At 37.3% G+C, this 20,944-nt stretch overlaps 1 protein-coding gene across 2 annotated transcripts; it reads right to left on the bottom strand.

Moving 5' to 3' along the window:
- Positions 1 to 419: 419 nt before the first annotated feature.
- Positions 420 to 20,100, bottom strand: LOC104884367 (zinc protease PQQL-like). 2 transcript variants are annotated; one of them, XM_010669007.3, is made up of 21 exons: positions 19,795 to 20,100; positions 18,426 to 18,672; positions 18,215 to 18,340; positions 16,876 to 17,013; positions 16,646 to 16,780; positions 16,291 to 16,548; positions 16,087 to 16,224; positions 15,934 to 16,003; positions 15,641 to 15,854; positions 13,326 to 13,431; positions 12,414 to 12,647; positions 9,164 to 9,328; positions 8,936 to 9,085; positions 8,761 to 8,852; positions 7,436 to 7,517; positions 4,919 to 5,002; positions 4,710 to 4,826; positions 4,501 to 4,611; positions 4,271 to 4,351; positions 2,675 to 2,857; positions 420 to 825 (listed from the first exon to the last, which is right to left on the bottom strand). In XM_010669007.3, exons 1-21 carry the CDS (start codon positions 20,001 to 20,003, stop codon positions 742 to 744), a joined length of 3,024 nt encoding a protein of 1,007 aa, XP_010667309.2. In that variant the 5' UTR covers positions 20,004 to 20,100; the 3' UTR covers positions 420 to 741. The 2 variants fall into 2 exon arrangements, with proteins under 2 accessions (XP_010667309.2, XP_010667310.2); XM_010669008.3 differs by having other exon boundaries at positions 18,426 to 18,667.
- Between the last annotated feature and the right edge of the window lie 844 nt (positions 20,101 to 20,944).

Here is a 20,944-nt window from a genome sequence, read left to right as displayed (position 1 = left end):
ATTTCAGATCAAAAAACGCATAATTTGGATATAAAAACAAAGAACGAACAATGTTGAAGATATCACCCAATTTGCTTTAGTTTTTGGGAAAATTATGGAAATGAAGGAGCTTTCGAAATCACCCAATTTGCTTTAGTTTTGGGGAAAATTATGGAGTATTGCAATGATTTTGAACGACAAAGAATACAATGGAGGGAGAAAAGAGAGAATTGGGTAGGAGATGAGGGGAGAAAGGAATTATGAGTTACGAGGGGTATTTTGGGTAATGTAATGGATTGTGTTTAGTAAACTAGGGTCGCATTTAACAATCATGTTTGAAAAAGGATTGGAGGACAATTTATTTTATTTAGGAACCCCCAACTCTATTTTTTTTTTTGAGGGAAAAACATAACCCGAATTAAAGCTCATACGCTGATACGCACATAGAATTATCACTTGAGGCATAGAAATACTTCTTTACATGCTCCTAGAAGCAATACATATGAAAGGATGCCGAACATAGTTTCCAAAATTCACAGTGATCATAAATATTGTCTGTCAAATGACTTAGGACTATATGCACCGATTTAATTTGCTGCAAACTCACGCAAAACTGATTGCAGGAAGCTCAAGATCTCCTTTCAGTAGAGCACATCTCCCCAGGGCCTCTTGCATAAGCTTTCTCTGACACCTTGTGTTGATAAATTCGTATATTCTGTCCCAAGTCAAACCTTACATGCAGCCAAGTATTTAACTCTGGAGTTATTTCTCCGGATTAATGCTGCTACGGGAATACCTCCACAAAGTGACAGTCAGAATGGTTAGACCAGCTATGCCTATTAAAACCTGTGACATGAAACTCTACAATATAAGCACAAGCAGATGGAATAACAAATGGAATGGATGATCGAAGCATCAAGAAGCATGATGGCAGCAGGGATAGATTGACATAAATTGTGCAATCCACAGTGCAGACGTTCAAGGTAGGTTAATGCAGTTTAACTAATTATTTGCAGGGAAATTCTGTACTGCATTAATCCTCTTTCAGCAGCTGAAGACTACAGTAACACAGAAACAAATCCTTTGTTCACTTGCTAGATGATTTTATATCAGTCAACATGTGCAAGTCACAAGTAACTAGTCTTATAAGAAGGTAGGTGACAGGAAATATGCTTTTTGCTCCCTTCTATTTCATGATGTTTTTATTTGAAGAACTATAGATGAGAATTTTAATAATCCAAAAGTTGGCAGGTCAGAAGATATTAGTCAACAGAGTTCGAAATGCTAAAATACTACAGAACTTAGGCTCCGTTTGGTAGGGCGTAAAACGTTTTCTCGGAAAACTGTTTTCCTCCATTTTTAGTTTTACATTATTTGGTTGGCAAAAGAGTGTAAAACCATTTTCCCTTGGGGTAAAATTACTGTCCCAATGATGGAAAACCATTTTCCTTTCAAATGAAGGGAAAACTGTTTTCCTTATCACTCTTGTCCACTTTTATCACTACCTCCTTACTTTCTCTTTCATTTCATCATTTTCCTTACATGAAACCAAACAACAGAAAACTAATTTTGGAATTGTGTTTTCCATTGTAAATTGTTTTCCATGAAAATCATTTTACACTGAAAATGTTAACTCCCTACCAAACGGAGCCTTAGTCACTATTTATGAATTATGATGCACCTTGAAGTTGTTGAATTTCAGTTTCAGATACAGGTCCTGACAACAGGTGCACCAACATGAGAAACCACCAACTGTGGTCATACATGGAATATCCCAGTTGTAAGTAAAGTGCTAAGAATTTCCATTTTCTTCCTTCTATTTTGTTTTTGATAGTACCATCTTAGCTTGACAACATCCCATTTTTTTTTATAACTATGATCCCGTACAACCAAGAATAAGGATTTTTATGGAAATATTAAGAAAATCAATTTAGTTATCCAAACAAGACTACAATCTACATACCGAATTATTGGAGACAGATCTGGCATCAACTCCATATGATACCATTAGTGACATAAGAGATTTGGCATCAACTCCATATGATACCATTAATGACATAAGATACAGATCAATCCATTATAATGGTCAAATGCAGGGGGTTACGCCCAATATTACTTCATTCTTCTATACCCCAGAATACCATATATATCAAGTTCTCTGTAAAGATCTATCATTAGTCGATTACCCAATATCCTAATATTCTGAAAACTACTGAAACGCGACTCAATTTTCTATGTACCAAGCTCCTTCACCATAGCCATTAAAACAAGAAACACAAAAAGTTATATTTCTGAGATGCTATTTCTATTTACAAGTTAGCATTTGGACCATAAAATCCAAGATCTAGCATATGAAGCATCATATGTAAACAAAAGATTACATGTCCTAGTATTTTCAAATAAATTTATTTTCTCCTAGTAAACTGAATGAGTTTTTACCATCTATTATATAAGAATTAATAAGTTTAAGAAACCATATTAGTTAATATATGATACCCCCATTAAACCCCATACCTCATGAGCACATATTGCTTATTTGAACTAAGTGTGCAATCCAAACGTACTACAAAATAGGTAATCTTGGATTCACCAAGACTTAGGTTGCAGAGTGGTTTGCATCTACCATAATCCCCAAGTCCCTAACCTGTTCCAACGCCACGAAATGAGGTACAATAACTGACACATTGCTACTGACCTTCGTATTTTGAAAGGTTTCCCAAAAGCATGAATTTAGTAATTTGCAACGTTTAGCTTGGGGCATCAGAATGACCACCGTATACTTCTTGCTGCAAGGTAATGGAAGAATCCTCTGCAAAGCAGACTTTGTTGCAGTTGGTGTTAGAGATGCTCTTACTTTCACACGTGCTTCGTCTTGAATCTTTAAGACAGAATCAACAAGAAGAAGAAATTAAGTTTTTGAAATATTTTAAAGAAAGAGTGGACCAGCCATGTTTTCCAACAGCAATAGTTTTCTAACCTATTGAAAGCTCATGTGCATGATGCATAGGATAACTATGCAAAAAGAAGACCTTAATAATACTACAAATGAAACGGGGCTATTCATAGGAAAAAAAGATCTAAATCATAAAAGAAAAAATGATATCAGTTGAAAACTTCATATAATAAACTAACAGAGTAAGGAAAAAAAATTCTAAAGATCTCAGATAAAATGAGTTTCAAAGATAATTGTTATATTTCTCATTTTTAGATTAACAAAATTTACTTCTCTAAATCATGGGAAAAACAATCAAATAATGCGTATATTAGAGAAGACAAAACAAAATTATTGATAATTATGACTCTTATGTTATTATCGAATGAATGTAACTAGAAGGGAAGTCCAAAAGATTTTGACATAAATATTATTGAAAGCAAATAGTAGTGAAGGTAAAAAAAATTGTAGCTCAAATATATTTGTGATTCTCAAAAATAAATGGAAAAATTGGAAGGATATTTAGAACATGGCATGCCATCTGGCGAAACAGTTTTTAAATAGTAGGTACTTCCTCCATTTCATAATACTCGCAACACTAGCATTTTTTTTGTTTCTAATGTACTACTTTGACCATTAATATTTTCACTTATGTATCAGTAAAATTTACGAAAATTAGATATTTGAAAATTATACATTAAGATGAATATAACAAGTAATTTTTTTCCAATATAATGGCGAGTATTTATGTTCAAAGGTTTTGACCTCAAAAATGCAAGTGTTGCATTGATTTTGATACGGAGGAAGTATAGACTATGACTAAAGGAGCAAGCACAACAGATAAGTGGGGTCATGGAAAGAGAAAAGACGTTTTGAGGGGGGGTAATTTGTGGAATGATAACTAAATTGGGGGGGGGGGGGGAGGTAGAAGTCTAAAAAGCCAGAAGAGAACTTAGAAAAGAAGCAAAGATTAATATGATAAACAGGGTGTTATTTGGTTGACATATAAATACATGGGAAGTAGAACTTCCCAGGAAGTAAAATAAGGTGAGATTGTTTGGTTGGTAAAAATGTAGGAAGTTGCACTCCATACAAAGTTCTACTTCTCACAAAATGGAGGAAGTTGCTTACCTAGGGGAACCTAGGCAAGTAGAGCTTCCCCTGGGAAGTAAAACAACTTTTGCCTTCCTAGGAATTGGAACTTCAAGGGAAAACGAATTCGTAGAAAATACTACTTCCTACATTCAACCAAAGAACACCTAGTTCCAAGAGCTCATATACTAGCTGATGCGTGGATAATAACAGAAATTAGGGAGGCGTCGGCGGCAGAAGCCTGATAACTTCAAAAGAACTTCCCACCTGAAAAGAAGAACCTAAATCGCCAGAATAGACTCTTGATTGATAACTTCGAAGAATCCTGTCCAGCCAATAGTAGTTCTCCTGAGAGGATTTGAGCTTAATTAGGTACATATATTAATAGGTAACAAAATAGTGACAACAAAAAGAACATAATTTTAAGTGAAAAAAGCACCAGTTAGATTTTGGAGAACATATACTCCCAACAATCAGGAAATTATTTTCAAACATACCTGCAATCCATTTTCATGCGCTCTCTGCTCGATTTCAAGTATGGATGAAATGTCTTCATCCGTGGGGCCTTCCTTCTGCAGATGTAAAATCTCATCTAGTGCCAGGTCAACCTGTTTCAAAAAATTTAACATTTTAGAATCAGCTGATTGGAAAACAATCACTGATCACAATCAGCAAAAGACAAAAGGAAAAGAGTACAGAAGACGACCAGAGTTGAAGACATTGAAGGATCACATGAAAAGTTAATGCTGATGTCCCCGCGTACATCACCAGTTCTTGATGGCTTGTTACCCCCCAAGAATACAGAAACACCTGCAGAGTAAATCTATACCAGATATGCATACAAAAGCTAAATTAGAAACACCCGCCATACACTTATAAATTGTAAAACTAAAATTGTGAAAGACATGCACACACCTGCCCATGTTTAAAGCGGAGGACCTGCATCATCTTTGTCTCAAGCAGCTTACTCAAAAATCCGACAAAATGGATCTCTTCAATCTAGCCCATTGGAGAAAGGGTAAAAGATCAGCAAAAATCGATACGAACATATCAATACTTGGGCAGGACTAGAAGGCAAGTGTACTCTAGTTACAATGTACAGATAAGCAGTAACAAATTATACTTTTTAGTTGGATTCTTCATTTTGCCTTAGCCATGGCATATACTCAATATTACAATGGAATCAAATCCTTAACAACACTTTACTATTCTTCCAGACCCTTCAATTATTATAAACCGAATATTCAATGAGAAAAATTGTAATGAGAGAGAGAGAAAGCAAAGAGAAAATTATGTGATTAATTGTCACAAATGGGATTGAGATCAGAATGTTAGCAGGAACTAGCTAAACATCAACCTAAAATGTGTACATATGTACTTATCACATGAAAAGCACATGCAAAAAGTCCTTTAACATCTGGAATATGTTCCACAAATGTTATGTCCTCACACTCTGTCAAATTTCACCACATTGACTCATCACAGTTTTAAAACGCATGAGGCGCAAAGGGTCCCAGGAGCTTAGGTGCGACGTGCAAGGCGAAGGTGAGAGCATCCTGTAGGAGCGACCTACCTTACTGTTTATTTTTTCTTTCTTTTGTAATATTAAATTTTCAATAAGGGAGTCTAAGTATATGTAGAAATTAAAAAAAAGGTAAGACGAAAAGGTGTAAATATTTAAGACACCTACGTCACCTACCATACATGACATAGAGAAAGATTGAGAGCTCAAGACCTAAAGTTTTGGACTGAGAAGGTAAAAAATCAGGAGCCAAAACTTCCGGATTGTAGAGGAAGAGAAGTTATGAAGACTGAAGAATGATAAAGGTGCCAGAATGAGACAAAGAAGAGAGAGGAGAGTTAGAAGAGAAGATCGATGAGTGTTAGAAACCCAGATTGGGCAGGGAAGAACGAGAGAAATTACTTATAAACACTTAACTAGTGGTCGTCGCCCGAGGCTTTTGTATCAGACATCACTGCCTCGTTGGAGACGGCTTGCTGGATATTTCTCTCATAACTGACGAGTTGGTGATCATACATCTCCAATTGCTAAACCATATTTGCTATTTAGAGTTTTATTTCAAATACAGCTCTTGATTTAGGGATGACATTGCAGCAATTTAATGCCATTATTAGAGGGCTTTTCGTCGAATTTGAATCGAAAAGCTTTGGCACGAATAAATTGGAAGAACTTTGGTCTTCATTTGTTTTTGTTTTCAGCTTAGATCACCTCTCTCACTCTCATGCTTCTACCCTAGAGCGGTTCAGGTGGCTCAGCTAGCGCCTAACTGAAAGTGATCTCAGGGGAACTCCTCATCATGCTAACAATTTGGATGCAAGTTTACAGCGCTTGTATACACCTGTTGTGAGTGTCTGGACACTAGGCAGTGCGACGAGCTCTTGCCTATACGGGAGCTTTTAAAAGTCAAGAGAGGTCGAAGATGACTTAAAAGGAGGGGGTTAGAACTTAGAAATGATATGAAGAAATTAGGTCTCCAGGTTCATGTATCCTTGATAGAAGAGAATGCAGGATCCATGTAGACTCTGACATTCTAGTTGTTGTTAAGTTATGCTCTATTGACTTCAAGAAATGTTGTATTGAAGGTCCAAGTAAAAAAAAGTCTTAATCTTAACCGAGGAGATCTCAATCTTGAAGTACATAGCTGATTTTCTTTGCCAAAGGATGGAATTTCTGGCATCCCCTTATTTGGGTCTTCCCCTCAGTACCTCAAACAAGTGCAAATCCTTTGGGAACTGATTATCCAGAGGTTACAGAAAGTACCTTTAAAGTGGATAACAAAGCTCTTACCAGCAAAAGGAGGTAGATTAACCTTCCCAGTGTGCTCATTTATGTTATTCATATTTAATATCCTGATAGTGCGGGCATTCAGGTTAGAGATGAATGCGACTTCCTATGGGCCAACGATAAAAACCATTGGGTTATATAGGAAAATGTTTGTCGTCCCAAGCAACATGGATGTCTTCATATAAGACCACTACATGCCATGAATGAAGCTCTCAAGGGGAAGTGGCTATTAAGGTTTACCTATGAATGGAGGCTTATTGGAACAGTATCTCGGAGCTCAGGTACGGTGTGGAGGGGTTAGAGATGTTGAAATGTTTGAGCATGAAGGTTCTTCATCTCATGAAAAAGGCATATGGATTTTCATCTTAGGATGATTGCATGTCTTTAGTCCCTTGTTTTAAGGTAAAGAGTTGACCAAGGGTGATGTTTGGCATAACATTAGGTGCAGGGATCAACACTTGAAAGTTCAATTTCTATATCTAATAGAATTGCGTCATTTAAGGAGGAGATTTCATGCAGCTACATTTTCCAAATAGCTAACAATCAGAATTCAGATGAATTTTAAGCAAAAGTGACGTTCACAATATCTCCCATATAGCTAACTTATGAAATTCAACACCTCTTACCATGGCCCCATTCTTCAGCTCCACAGGAAAGCATAACTGCACTGAACACTGTGCTTCCACCATTGGTCTACGGACAATTTCCCTGCAATATAAATTATAGATATCACAGCTGACAGATTTATATATGAAGTGTACATGAATTGCTCACTATAGGAGACATAAGTAGCTCTTTTTTTTCAGTTCCATCAATTTCTCTGGTGGAGTAACACCCGACATGCAGAAGAAAATGATTGGAACAATCTTCTAGCTAATTCCATCACACATCTCTGATAAAATCTGAATCTCTTTCTCATGGACTTATTGAGAGCTGGTATGGTGTCTAAGGGATATGGTTGAGATGGCCCTTGTTTTATAAAGGTTCTCTACTCCAATCCTTAGAAATTCAAATCTCACATATAAACCTTAATCTTTCCCTTATTCGGAACAAAGTTAGGAGGTTTGTTAAAATAAAGTTCTGTAAAGAAGCCAGAGTAAAGGCCTTGTTTGGTACAACATTCTACAATCACTTGCAAAAATCACCAGATGCTTCTGCTTTCTCATTCAATTACATTTCAAAGCCTATGGTCCCAAACAAAGATAAAGCTTATGAATGGAGATGTTGTTTGAAGAGGTTAACAACTATTAGAAACATCGAATGTCACAAGATAAAGCTTACGTGTGGAACTCTTGTTTGAAGAGGCCAACACCTATTATAGACATAAAATGTAGTAGGATAGAGCTTAAGTGTGGAGACATGAATATACACTGTGTTATTGTTGTCCAAGTATCCACACATAAGCTTTATACCATTGTAATGTGACCCGAGATATCCTAACTACATAAAGGGGTACTCGTATGGGGAACAGGTATGTGTCCGACTTTTTCAAAATCCGTTAACACAGGATATTTTCCCCATACCTTAGATCAAAACATAAAACTACACCCTAACATTCACTTGCCTCACAATTGATCTTTTTCAAAGGCAGATATATTTTGTCTTTACCAATACATTCATTTATAATCTCCCACTAATTGGGTCATACATGTGTAAATTTGGCATTTTTATTTTTGTAGTAATGAGCCAGGGAAGCATCACACCAGAACAATAACCCAATGCCTCTCACTGGGCTCTGAGCTGTGCCAGGTACCAAAAAACAGAAAGAAGAAAAAAGCAAATGGACTCAAGTTCACAGAAAGTTCACAGCTTATTATGATGTGATCATAATAATGTAGATAAATCTTCAGATTTTAACCAAACTTGTGAGTAACTTCTATCATCATATTCACAATAATATCCAGATTCCAGATCTAATCATATGTAGAGATTGGATAGCAGATGATAATACCTTATTATTTTGTCAGGTAAAGTGAAGGGAAGGCCTTTGAGGTCATCACGGTTAAACTGCAAAATTGGGGTAGGAGGCTTTGGTATTCCACCCTGCATATACAATTAACAAGAGCAGTTTGATCAAACAGTTTTTTTTGTTAAGAATTCAGACAGTTCAAGAAGTTCCTGCTTACCAAGTACTGCAATATCAATGGACTGGCAATAGCAGGATCAATGTTGCCAACAATCACGACCGTGAAAGTTGATGGATCCTTAAAACAGTTGCTGAAATACTTGCATGCTTTAAAAGCATCAACCTTTTTCAGGTCACTAATTCTAATAGGCTGCAGATAGACAGTAGTATATTTAACAAACCACTCATCAAAAAATCTGACAAATCCAAGCATAGAGCTTAAACATACCCTGAAGAAATAAGAATTTCCATAGTTTATTTCCCTCACACGGTTTGCAAATGCAGTATACGGATCTCTTTCCTGAGCACGGACGGCTTCTTCTGCCATTTCCATCACCTTTCTAGCTTCTTCCTCTATGGGCTCCACATTTGTCATAAAAAGCTGATAAACAAGCTGCATGTGGCCATAAAAATCTTAGTCCACAACTAAAGGACAAAGGGAGATTTGGTCTTACCAAGAAACTTTGGTTGAGAATGAAAAAAAAATCATTGAACAAAAATAAAAATGGAAAAATATAGAAGGCGTAAGAAAAAAAAGATAATCTAATGTAACATGCACAAGCAGCAGCAAAGAAAATCACTTTTTTTTTTATATGGAGGTTTTAGATTTCAAAAACTCGAATAAAGTCTTTGAGAGACGGCACCCAAGACCTGGGTTGGTAAACCAGCTACATCATATTTCCCTTATAACTCCCTGTGAACCAAACCCCTTCACCCACCCACTCCCAAATCTTGAACTCCATACAGCTCCCCGTCAAATTATTAACAAACCCTACCGAGCATGTGACCTAAGGTATCATCTAGTTATAAGACCCCAAAGGAAACCTACAGTTATCTTTCCTGATTTTTCTTTCTATTTGCAACATAAAAGAGAGTGTAGTAAATGTGCAAGCGTTCAAAAATTGTAGACGACAAGAACCTCTTAGAAAGGGAAAAGAGAACCAAAGTGCAATAATGCTTTCCACTTTATAGATATCGCCATGAATCCATGACTAGCAAAAACCTTTAAGAAAAAGTTGAAAAAGAACCCACTTTGCACCTTAATCAAAATCATCAAAACCATTTGCTTGCTAGAGCATTGTTTATTTTAGTAGTCAAATAATTAATATGAGAGAAGTCTATCTTCTAGTTACCACAGAATTCAGAGAGGGAAACTTCATTGGTATGTCCGTATATAATAGCTATAAACAAGGACGCGGCAGCACGGGGGGGGGGGGGGGGGAGGGGTATTTCCTTGCTGAAATTTGAAGTATAGCTGCAGAAGGCAACTCCCCATAGGTGCTACTAACTCTCAGTTTAGTCCTACTTCAGCTTCATTTTGTTACATTTCTGAACACGTTCTCGATGTAAATTTTAGACCAGAAGATAATTTAATTGATTGCTCATAGCTTCACAGGAAAGTTCCTAAACCCTTAACTCCCATTGGCTTCTGAAACCAAGGGCCAAACTACTAAGAGTGTATAGGCCTGCCAAGACAACAGATCACCACCACCCAATACTGCCATTGGTGGGCCTGGGAGATTTAGGCAAAGGTGAACTTATCTATACATAGACCTGGCAAAATCCATTTCCAAAACTAGTGAGGAAAAATCTAGTCAAAGCATTAGCGTATTAGTAGTACTCTTAATTACTATCCCATTTTCGAATTGACAGCCAATTTCTATTGGTCCCCATACGGGTTGGTGAATACCCTCCAGAAAAATTAGAGCACAGTTGGGATATCATTCTCAATAAAATCTTATTCCAAGAGAAAACCATTCATTACGATGCTTGTTCTAACTGACACCCTTATGTAAACAACAAATTGACTAGGGGTGTCAATTAGAAGACGAAACAGTAAAAAGAAGTGCTTTTACTTAATCTTTTGCTTAGAAGTTATAGAACCTTCAATTATGGGTACATTCTTGTAAATTTTCCTGAAGGAAATGCAAGGAAGAGAATTGGTATAGCTGGAATTCAAGAAGCCAAAAGTAAAGCGCACAAACAGATAAGTTACATAAGTACATGCAAAATGATATGATTGGGGTTGAGGAGCGGAAGGGGGAAAAAGGATAACCCCCCCCCCCCGGTCTAAACACGTAGACTAAAAGGGTGAAGGTAAACCCCTTTAAAACAGATGCATGGATCCTAGAGCACCAAAACTTTCCATCAAGAGCCATGTCTTTCATATGTTTAGCCAGGAGGCCAAATCCTACTTGATCCCCGTGCCTCAGTTTTTTTTCAACACCTTCAAACCATCTTCATTGCATCTGAAGACCGAAGGCCTTTTCTTAACATGTTTCCATCCAAGTCTTGCTTCTCACCTCTTTTGTTCACTTGGAAGTTGAATATGCTCATCTGTTCTTTTCTATTTTATCTTATCTGGTAAGGTAGTACATATAATACAACAAACTCATCTTCCCCATCCTAATCTTTAGACCTTGTTTTGCTCATCAGCCAACATCATCCTCTCCAGGAGAGCTAGTCTGACAGCTACTTCATAGAACTTTATACATCACATCTAAAAGATTGAATGAAGTGAAACCTGAATGTTGCTTCCTAAATTTCCACCCAGGAAGAGATTTTTGTTTAATATACTTTATATCAGCTTTTGGGCAAAGGTATGGTGGAGCAAGGATTCTCACTCTCCCTCCAGACTGCAGAGTGTGAGGAATCACAGAGCATTATTTGTGAGGAAATTTTCCAGCACGAAAGCTTGAGTTTTGGAGGGAAAGAATGCATCATGAAACATTTGGATGATTCTTGATAAAGGTGAACAGTGAATACAATGCTGATTACAACCAACGTGGGAATATGTAATGAACTGGATATTTGGGACAGTAGAATAAAAGAAGATGAAGATGATTTTGATTGATAATAATGGAAATACAGAAAATAAAGATAGATTATCAAGTTTTCGAGTGACTTGACACACTCCGAAAGCTAACACTAACATAAACTCTCCAATATATTCTTGATACCCCTTTCCTATCACCACTCCCCTATATTTATAGAGCTAACTTGCTTACTTACTCCCCAAGCCAACCTAATTATATTGTACTACCCCTATTACCCCTTCCCTTAAACCAATCTATTACAGAATAAGCTTTAGAGTTTGTAGAAATTCAGCTAGTGCTGGACGATCCATATTTTACATGGCAATGAGAATAGGAGGAAAAAAGATCCTTGGGAGGGGTGTAATGGTGTATACTTGTCTTTGATTGGGTAATGTACTCAAGGGTCGGAAAATAACTTTGGGGTTTACAAAGGCATGTTACTGTCTTCTGAAAGTTAATATGCATGCCCTGTTATTTTTTTTAAATTTCCCTCAACGATATGTGAAAATACTTGTGGGCTCTTGCTACATCTGAAAATGAGGATTAAGGAGCTAGAGAAATTTTATGTAACAGCGGAGACACTTGGTTGTGACCCACAAGCAGTACATAGAGGATAGGATATACGGAACTGATGCAAAAGAAACAGAAATTCAAATGGCCAACCTGCAATGCAGTTTCCAGGTCTGTTGGTGAGCAGTCAGCAGAGAAAGTTCTCATATATGGTCCAAGTTTTGTTCCAACCTCAGCCCTCTTACCAGCTAGCATGTCCATCAGCAACGATGGCTTATGGCCAAAAATGCCAATTTCCCCAGCAATGGTTGAACCCATTGAACATGAAAAATAATCAGTCTCTGAGAGTTCTGAAAGTCCTCCATATGAGTATCCAGAAATAAGAACCTGCTCAAACATGAGTTTCATAAGAATATCTGGCAGCACAACATAAAATTCCCAGTATATCATGCCAAGAGAAAAGGCATATCCAAAACTCAAGAATACCATGACCAGTAAGGATGCAATGAGGCTAGGCTGCCACCGATTAAAAGACAACCGGCCTATTAACTAGTGCCACATCAGCAAAAAGCACAACATCCACACTGTACCTTGTTCAAGACCTCGACATGTAAAATAACTTCCATTGCATCAATTATGATAGTTGTTATCTACAGATGAATGTTATTTTTCAACTCCAGATGGAGGCACGTTGATTTTTTTGACAGGCTTCTGTCATACTTCCTCCGCTTCTCAATGCTTGCAACCATTTGAGTTTTGACTTTTGCACTGTTCATCTATTACATTTGACAATACCTTTTTTATTATATACAAAACAAAAATGCTATAAAGCAAATGTTATTACTCTTAATGTGTATTTTTGAAATATCAATTTTTATAATATCTAATAATTAATAATTAATAATATTAAAGGTCAAAGATGTGCATTGACAAGCGTGGAGGTATGGTTGCAAGTATTGAGAAACACAAGAAGTAGATATAGATCTATAAGTCCCACATTTTAAACTGCGCTCAAACAATGCATCACTGGAACAGTTATAATAAAGAACCTGACTAGTATGGTACCTGATCATCAAGGAAGTCTGTACACTTATAGCAAACTCTCATGCCATTTGACAAAATTAGCTCAGTCGCCTTGATATCTGAATATTCTTGCAGCTGATCAATGCTCCTGAGCCAGACACAGAGGACATTTAGAAGAGTCCGAAGATAATACTTACAAGAAACTCTAGATAATATAAATAGTGGGCTGCGGGAGGGATTGATATCATAGAGTACATGCCAAGGGAGACAATCAATCCATCCATGGCTAGTATTCACTTAGTTGCACATTACTTCTGTGGAACTGGAACCAGCCAAAAGAATACTATTTCACTTTCATAACAGTTGGCAGCTTTAGATCAAATTACCTATGTAGTATTCACATAGATATACAACCAACAAGCCATTATATCAACACTAATCTGTTAATGCCAATACCAAAAGGGAAATTGAAGTACTCCAGATCAGAGGAGATAGAAACCCATAGCTCAAAAAATGAACCATGAATTAAGATACAAGCAGCCAGACTCAGAAATCACTTGTCAGCTCTAATATATGCATTGCATAAACGTAAAAGCACTGTACAGCAAATAAACCAAAGGAAATGAAAGTTCCTTTGATAAAGAATTACTCTAGGTTTGGAACTTCTATGAGGCTGAATGTCCATAATACAGCAAGAAATTAAAGACGCGAACATTGTGCAAGGATCGCAAGCACCTACTTGACTACTTCCAAAATAAGGCTCTGTCCTTTTGGGCTGAATTGAATTGAATTGTACTAAACTGAATTGAATTGTACTAAACTCAACTGGATTAAAAGTGTGAGAGAGGAAACTAACTGAATTATCCTGAAGTGAACTAGATTTGTCTAAACTGAACTGAATTTTCTTTAAATCAGTCCAAAAGAACAGAGCCTAACTCATGGTAAAAGATTTCAACTTAAATACTTTTCATAATTTAAGGCATGTACATCTTTACGTATATTACTTGACCACTTATGTTTTATGAAAAAATGTTGGTAAAATTACATTTTATATGTTACTTCCTATGTTTCTTTTTGTAAGGCATGCACAACATTTGAGGTCGAACTTTGACCTTTAATTAATTCCGAAACAAATTGATAAAACTATAAGAAAATAATTTTACGGAATTATTGAAGATAAATCTAATGGTGTAATGTTTATGTCATATCATAAGAGATATGAATGGTCAAAGCAAATTTTCAAAAAGCATGTGTACCTTATCTTTAGTAATGGAAGGACTATATCACTAATAACTACTCAGTACTCAATATCACTACTCACTAGGACAGTGTCCTCTCATAGAATTTCATATAGGTTTTATCTATATATATCAAGAGTAATTAACGGGCAAAGTGCAACCTAAAAAAGTGTGAATGCCTTATACTCGCTCCGTTCTCATCATGGTGTCAAAACAAGGCCGCATCGTATCATACCGCCCATGTTGTAAAGGTTTTCAAATCTATCGAACCGATATTACCCGCATCGTAAAGGTGTAAAAAACTGCATTTTAGGCGGGTTCTAGGAATTTGGCGGTACGACAACCGTATCATCCCCGTTCTCGCATCACCGTGACCGTTACCGCAATCGTGACCGAAACCGCATTTTCGAACTATGGTTCTCATAGAACTTTCATGTAGGTCTGGGCATGCAAATTAAGAGTTTTAGTAGGCTATGGTAGGCTTTGTTTTAAATAGTGGGTGGAAGTAAGAATTAAAAAAATTGACTTGGAGGAAGAGCATTAGTGAAGGGTCCTATATCAAATGGGAATGTGGGAGTGGGATATGAGAGAGAGTGTGTGAGAGTTAGAGTTGATGGACAGGGTTCCACATTACACGACTTAAGCAGGTAAGATTTCCATTTTAAGTAACAAGAACAATTTTGTGGACATTCCAAAACTGCCCACAAGAAAGGATTTAATGGCTAGACTGAAATTGAGAAAGTATGCACCAGTAATTCTAGATCCTTCATATAAATGAATACCAAAATTAACAGCGGAATACCACCAACTAGATTCAACCACATTCCTGTCATAAATCGAAAAGAAGAGACAACGTCAAGGAATAGTCAGCATCTAGATTCTAGAGAGGATGCCAACAATGTCAAAGCTGCATAACCTTGCAAAGAAATTTAAGGACAAGGAAGCATCATAATGGCAGTGTCAGCATTGAAAGATAGGGCTGGGATGGGAGAATCATGTAACGGAAGGCTGCATAAAAGGGAGGTGGAGGAGCAAAAGAGGGAGGGCGTAGAGGTTATTGGCTGTAACAAAGATGGAAATTTTAAAATGATCCAGCTATTAAATGAAACTAAAACTTACCCAGAATTTGGCTCAATAGCGACTATATCTTCAGGAATTTGCTCTTCATCCCAAGCCGGGATCCTTCTTCCTTCCTCAAGGCATGTAACTTTTGACACAGCATTTTTAAGCTCGTCTAAAGTTACAGTAGCCTGAGGCTCAATTGCCTTGATGACGCAATTGCTTGTTGTGCAGAACTTCTGGGCAAATGTGGCTACCTCAGTCGCAGAGATAGCTACAAATATAATAGATTAACAGTGTACTTGATGAATAAATGGAGAAAATCCTAATTGCATATTTTAGTAGATACTTACATGGTAGAAGAGTTTTTTGGAGTTGTGCCTCAAACTCAATTCCTACAACAGGTTCATTGCAGAGGAAATGCTGAAAGACGCACTACATAAGCTCCTTTTCATAGACACCTACTAAAAATCTTACAGAAGAATAGACAAGTAGATCAGATTAACCTGCACATACTCGTCCCTTAAGCTGGTTGATTGTATTTGATCACGCTCCAGATAGGCAGATTCAATCTCAGATAATAGTAGTGCCCGAACAATAGATATTTCACGATCTGAAAATCCGTGCAAATGAATCCTTGCAAGCTGAAATTAAGCATCAGCCACAAAAATAACTTATAAATCTCAAACTGGCTCCAAGAATATACCCACCTCCATGACCATTGCTTCCAAAGCCTCAATAGTTCCGCTCTCTTTACATGACGAAGTCATTATATAAGCTTTAATTGGAGATACTAGATCATCTGCAGCAGCAGAGCATGAGTAAAAAGGTGGATCCCTCCTACGAGAAACTTTAAACAATCTCTGGTTTAAAGCTTGAAGGAACATGGACTCCACAAGCAAATCCCTGTAGTCCTTTATGGTTTTGAGCTGTCGTGCTGGCATTTTACAGCTGATCATTACTGCAGACTAGCAGAAAGTATGCATATAATTTAGTATAATATCCTCAGTCTACATGGAGTTGCAGACTTGCAGTAATGCACCAACGGGCAATCTCATTACTTACCCCAGCAGCTTCAGATTCAATAAAACATGAAAAACGCGGCTCGTCATGCGACGGAACTGGAAAATGAGGTAGGTTTACAGGTTCAAGAGCAGAGCTTTTCTGTCCAAAGTGCATCCTAATTAACTCAACTACACTCTGCATGAGAATGAACGAAAAAGGGAGAGTCTGATTTAGCTAGCACATAATATTTGCATTATATAGAGATCTCTGGTCAAAATTACAATTATAACCTCTGTGCTGGGAAAGTCTCCAACAGCTATCAATGCCATATGCTGTAAATGGTACCACTTCTTATAGAATTGTTTCACAGTTGCAGCAGAAACTGTTCGAATAACTTTTTCTGTTCCAATTGGCAAACGCTCCGCGTACTGCAGCATAACGAGGTAGATTAGATTCCCTTATAGCTAACTGGAACCTGGGGTTTAAGGACTTGCTAAAAGCCACAATAAAAAGAATTCAAAAAATCCAGATGCTCTAGCTCTTATAACTATCTTTCGACAAAAGGATCATCCTAAAATAGACCAAAAGCCAGAAGTTCAATCCTAATACTGGTCATGATTGCTTTTGAATATAGAGCCCTCCTGATGTAGATGGGTGAGAATCCATTAGCTTGAAAGCACGGTGATTAAAGTCCCTAGCCCTCCCTTTGATATGGAAACATCCTTCCAAATACAACTTTTATTACTCATCAAAAAGTGATTTGCCTTTTTACTTAATACATGTCTTGACATTATCTGACTCCACATCAAAAAACGAGAGAATACATGTGACATCAAGTAAGCAGAATCACCTTATGATATGCAAAAGGCCAAAAGCTATGTAGCAGCTCAGAACTGCAGAAAACAGGACAAATGTACAAATAGCTTCAACCAGATGATGCCAATTTTAAATACTTAATCCTATTTGCAAAAAACAACTTTCCCTTATCTCAAAAATAATAGCTAACGTTACTATATGAGAACTGTAAGAAAGAATAATCACTTAATAAGTTCCAGAAATAATAATAATCACAAATATATAGAAGACATAAAATAACAACACAATATGAACAATTACTTGCAGTTAACGAAAATTCAATTTAGCATATATTAGACGATATTTATACAATTTTTTCTACGGTGGCCAGTGGGGCCCATTTAAGGGCCTTTTTCTTATGGGGTCTAAGCAAACACCTTAATGGCCTAAGGGTATCAATGACCCTAGCACCTTAACATATGCCAAATGTAACATAAGCATAACACAGTGTTACTATATTTTTTATGGTGCTACCAAATGGTTTAATTCAGAAGTCACTGACATCGACACAAAGGGTTTTCTAAGTAGAGTACATTCTATTACAACATAAACAAAACCTTGTCACATGAAGACACTAACAAATTCAACTAAGAATTACACTAGTGAGACACATTTCTCAAAAAGAAGATAAAAAAGAACACGGTAGATAGATTGTGTCATAAAACGACAAAAAAGAACAAAAGAACCATTTAAAAGTTTACTTTTTACAACACGGACATGATATTATTGTTATTGAGATCTAATAGTAGCCGGACAATCACTTTGAAGTAATACCTTAGAACCTCCCATCATCAAAGCCCAATGTGAATCCTGCATTCGGCCATTGGCATTCCGGCTTCCCCTATACTCTTCCATAACAGCTCCCCTCTCTTTCTCCAAGTCTTCCGCTGACACCCGAATCTACATTTGGATAATGTTAATTGTAATAACTATATCAATAAATTTGCTTGAAATCCGCATGCAATCATAAGGAAAACTACACCACCTCAGTGCTAAATTCTGCTAAGACTGATATAGCTTCAGAGAGTAGTTCAGGTTTGTCTACAGGGACAAAGAGCTCGTAAACAGTATCATCAGCTGAAGTCATGGCATTCTGGCAAGCACCAAATTCTGCTCCAATGCTTTCTAAGAACTTGACAATGTCATGATTTGTATATTTTGTAGTTGCATTGAAAGCTAGATGTTCAACAATGTGAGCAACTCCTCTTTCATCTTCCTCTTCCAAAACTGAGCTGCCACGAATTCGATGATCAGAATGTGGACAACATTTGTTAGACAGACAAAGGAGACATACAATTAGACACAGAAGGAAAGGAGAAGTTGAGACAGAAGCGGATTTAATCTAAGGTCCCTTACTTGTTATAAAGTTATTTGAGAGACTCAAAATTACACTTCATAGAGCACAAGATGAATCTAAAGCTACGATTAAAAACCATATCTTCAGCTTTAAGGACAGCTCTTCTTCTTTGGAAATGACCCTTTCAAGGGAAGAGGCGCCCTAACCTGTTTGGTTCAAAAATCTCCCAAAAAAAAAGAAAGCAGATAAAAGTCATCAATTGCGTCCAGCTACCACCCTCACCAGCATCATCACCATTATCAAATCGATCCACTCCGCCATTAACCCTGCCCACCCTTAGCCTACATCTATTAATCATTTAACTTCCTACTCCACCCCTCGCTCTTCCTATGCCTTATTCACTACATCAACTAACTACAAAAAGAGCTACCCAAAATCCTCCCCACTTTCCCTCTCACCATCATAACCTGTCTAAGAGCTATCCAAAATCCTCCCCACTTTCCCTCTCACCATCATAACCTGTCTAAGAGCTACCCAAAATCCTCCCCACTTTCCCTCTCACTATCATAACCTGTCTAACTGTCTTCTGTATTGACACATACCAGCTTTGGATTAGGCTTCTACTCTACTCAAGGAAGGACCCAAGATAACATAAATATTCAAGGCAAAAGCTAACAAACGCCGCAACCCCACTAGGGGAACTAATCAACGAGGAAAGAAAACAATAATTTTTCTACACAAAACTATATTTCTTATCTAGCGCCCCGGTGTCCACTAGCGTGCTCGTTTTTCAAAAGACAATATGAAAGTGAAATTGTGTTAATGATAATGATCCTTTCTCAACATAAACATTAAAACAACAACGATTTCGCACGATACTTACTTGAGCAAGTACTACAACGTAATGCACATACCAAACACAGCTCAAAATTAGCGGCATTTCTTAAATACAGTTAAAAGTACACAATGCGAGAGCAAAATCAAGACATTGCATCATTTTCACAAAATAATTCCAGTAGAAAATTGAAGGGGAAAAGAAGGAGAGAGAAAAACTGACCCAGCTTTAACAACGAGAGCAAGAGCAGCGCGCATTTTAGGTTTTGAATTGGATCGAACGTAGTAAGTGAGGCCATTGTCGAGCCTGCCGTAATCTACGCCGTATGGTTTATCAGCGAGAGGCTGCTCCATGTCGATGGTTAACAGCTTCAGCGATCGAAATCCGTGCTTTTTCGCAAGTTCCGGCGTCTCTGCCGGCAGTAAATCCATGTCTTCTACTTTCTCTCTCCTCCTCCTGCACTCTCTCTCTCTGTGTAACAAATAACAACGGGGGAATATGCCCACCTTAGCAATGATTTGGTTCTGTTTTCTCAGGTTCATTTTCATTTTATACTCTTGTATTGCGTAATTCTTGCCACACTTTTAGGTGTTTGGATCCTCTAGAGTTGTAAAATAACTCTACAAGGTAGAGTTTGAGCAATATCAACCATTGAATAAAAAATCAATGGCTCATATATTTTCTTTCCAAAATCCCCCAAATTTTATCTTATCAAAATCTACCTCTAAATCTTTTCCTTCCACCAATATGAGTCCTTGATTTAAAATTGTATGGCTCAGATACAACTCTACCTCGTAGAGTTTCACAAAAACTCTAGAGGATCCGGACTCACACTTTAGGCCTCGTTTTCTTTTTTTACTCAATTGATGGAAGTTCAATTCAGGTTCATTTGGACAAATTTTTGTCATAATTTCAGTTTAGTTAGATTTAATTCAGTATACTTTGTTTTAAAGAATAAATCTCCTACTACTTTTATCATTGATATGTATTGTTTCTGTTTAGAAATTAAGGTTAATGGTCTGTGCTGAGCAAGTCCTTAAGTCCGAGCAGAGCTGGTTGTCAGTTCACCGGAAACCTGCAAAACACAGAAAAACTACCCCGGGGGTTGTTTTGGGATCGCCCCTCCGACGCTCAAGTCAGTTGATTGAGGTAGAGAGAGAGTCTAGAGTGAGAAACTCAAGTTAGTTAGGTGAGAATTTAATACCTTTGCATTGATATGACGAGGGGTATTTATAGTAGTGGGAATTCCTAAAAAGAGGTGTGCTGGATGGGACAGCTCACCTAGGGATTGGTGACACCTTTTCAAGAATGATTCAGGTGGGACCCATGGATCCCCAAATGCTTGTTAGCCATGTTGTAGCTTGGTGGGACC

The sequence above is a fragment of the Beta vulgaris genome, chromosome 8 (assembly GCF_026745355.1).
Source record: "Beta vulgaris subsp. vulgaris cultivar EL10 chromosome 8, EL10.2, whole genome shotgun sequence".
Classification (NCBI taxonomy): Eukaryota; Viridiplantae; Streptophyta; class Magnoliopsida; order Caryophyllales; family Amaranthaceae; genus Beta; species Beta vulgaris.
Note: the sequence above shows the minus strand (reverse complement) of the source record. Positions and strands in the feature narration are given on the sequence as shown.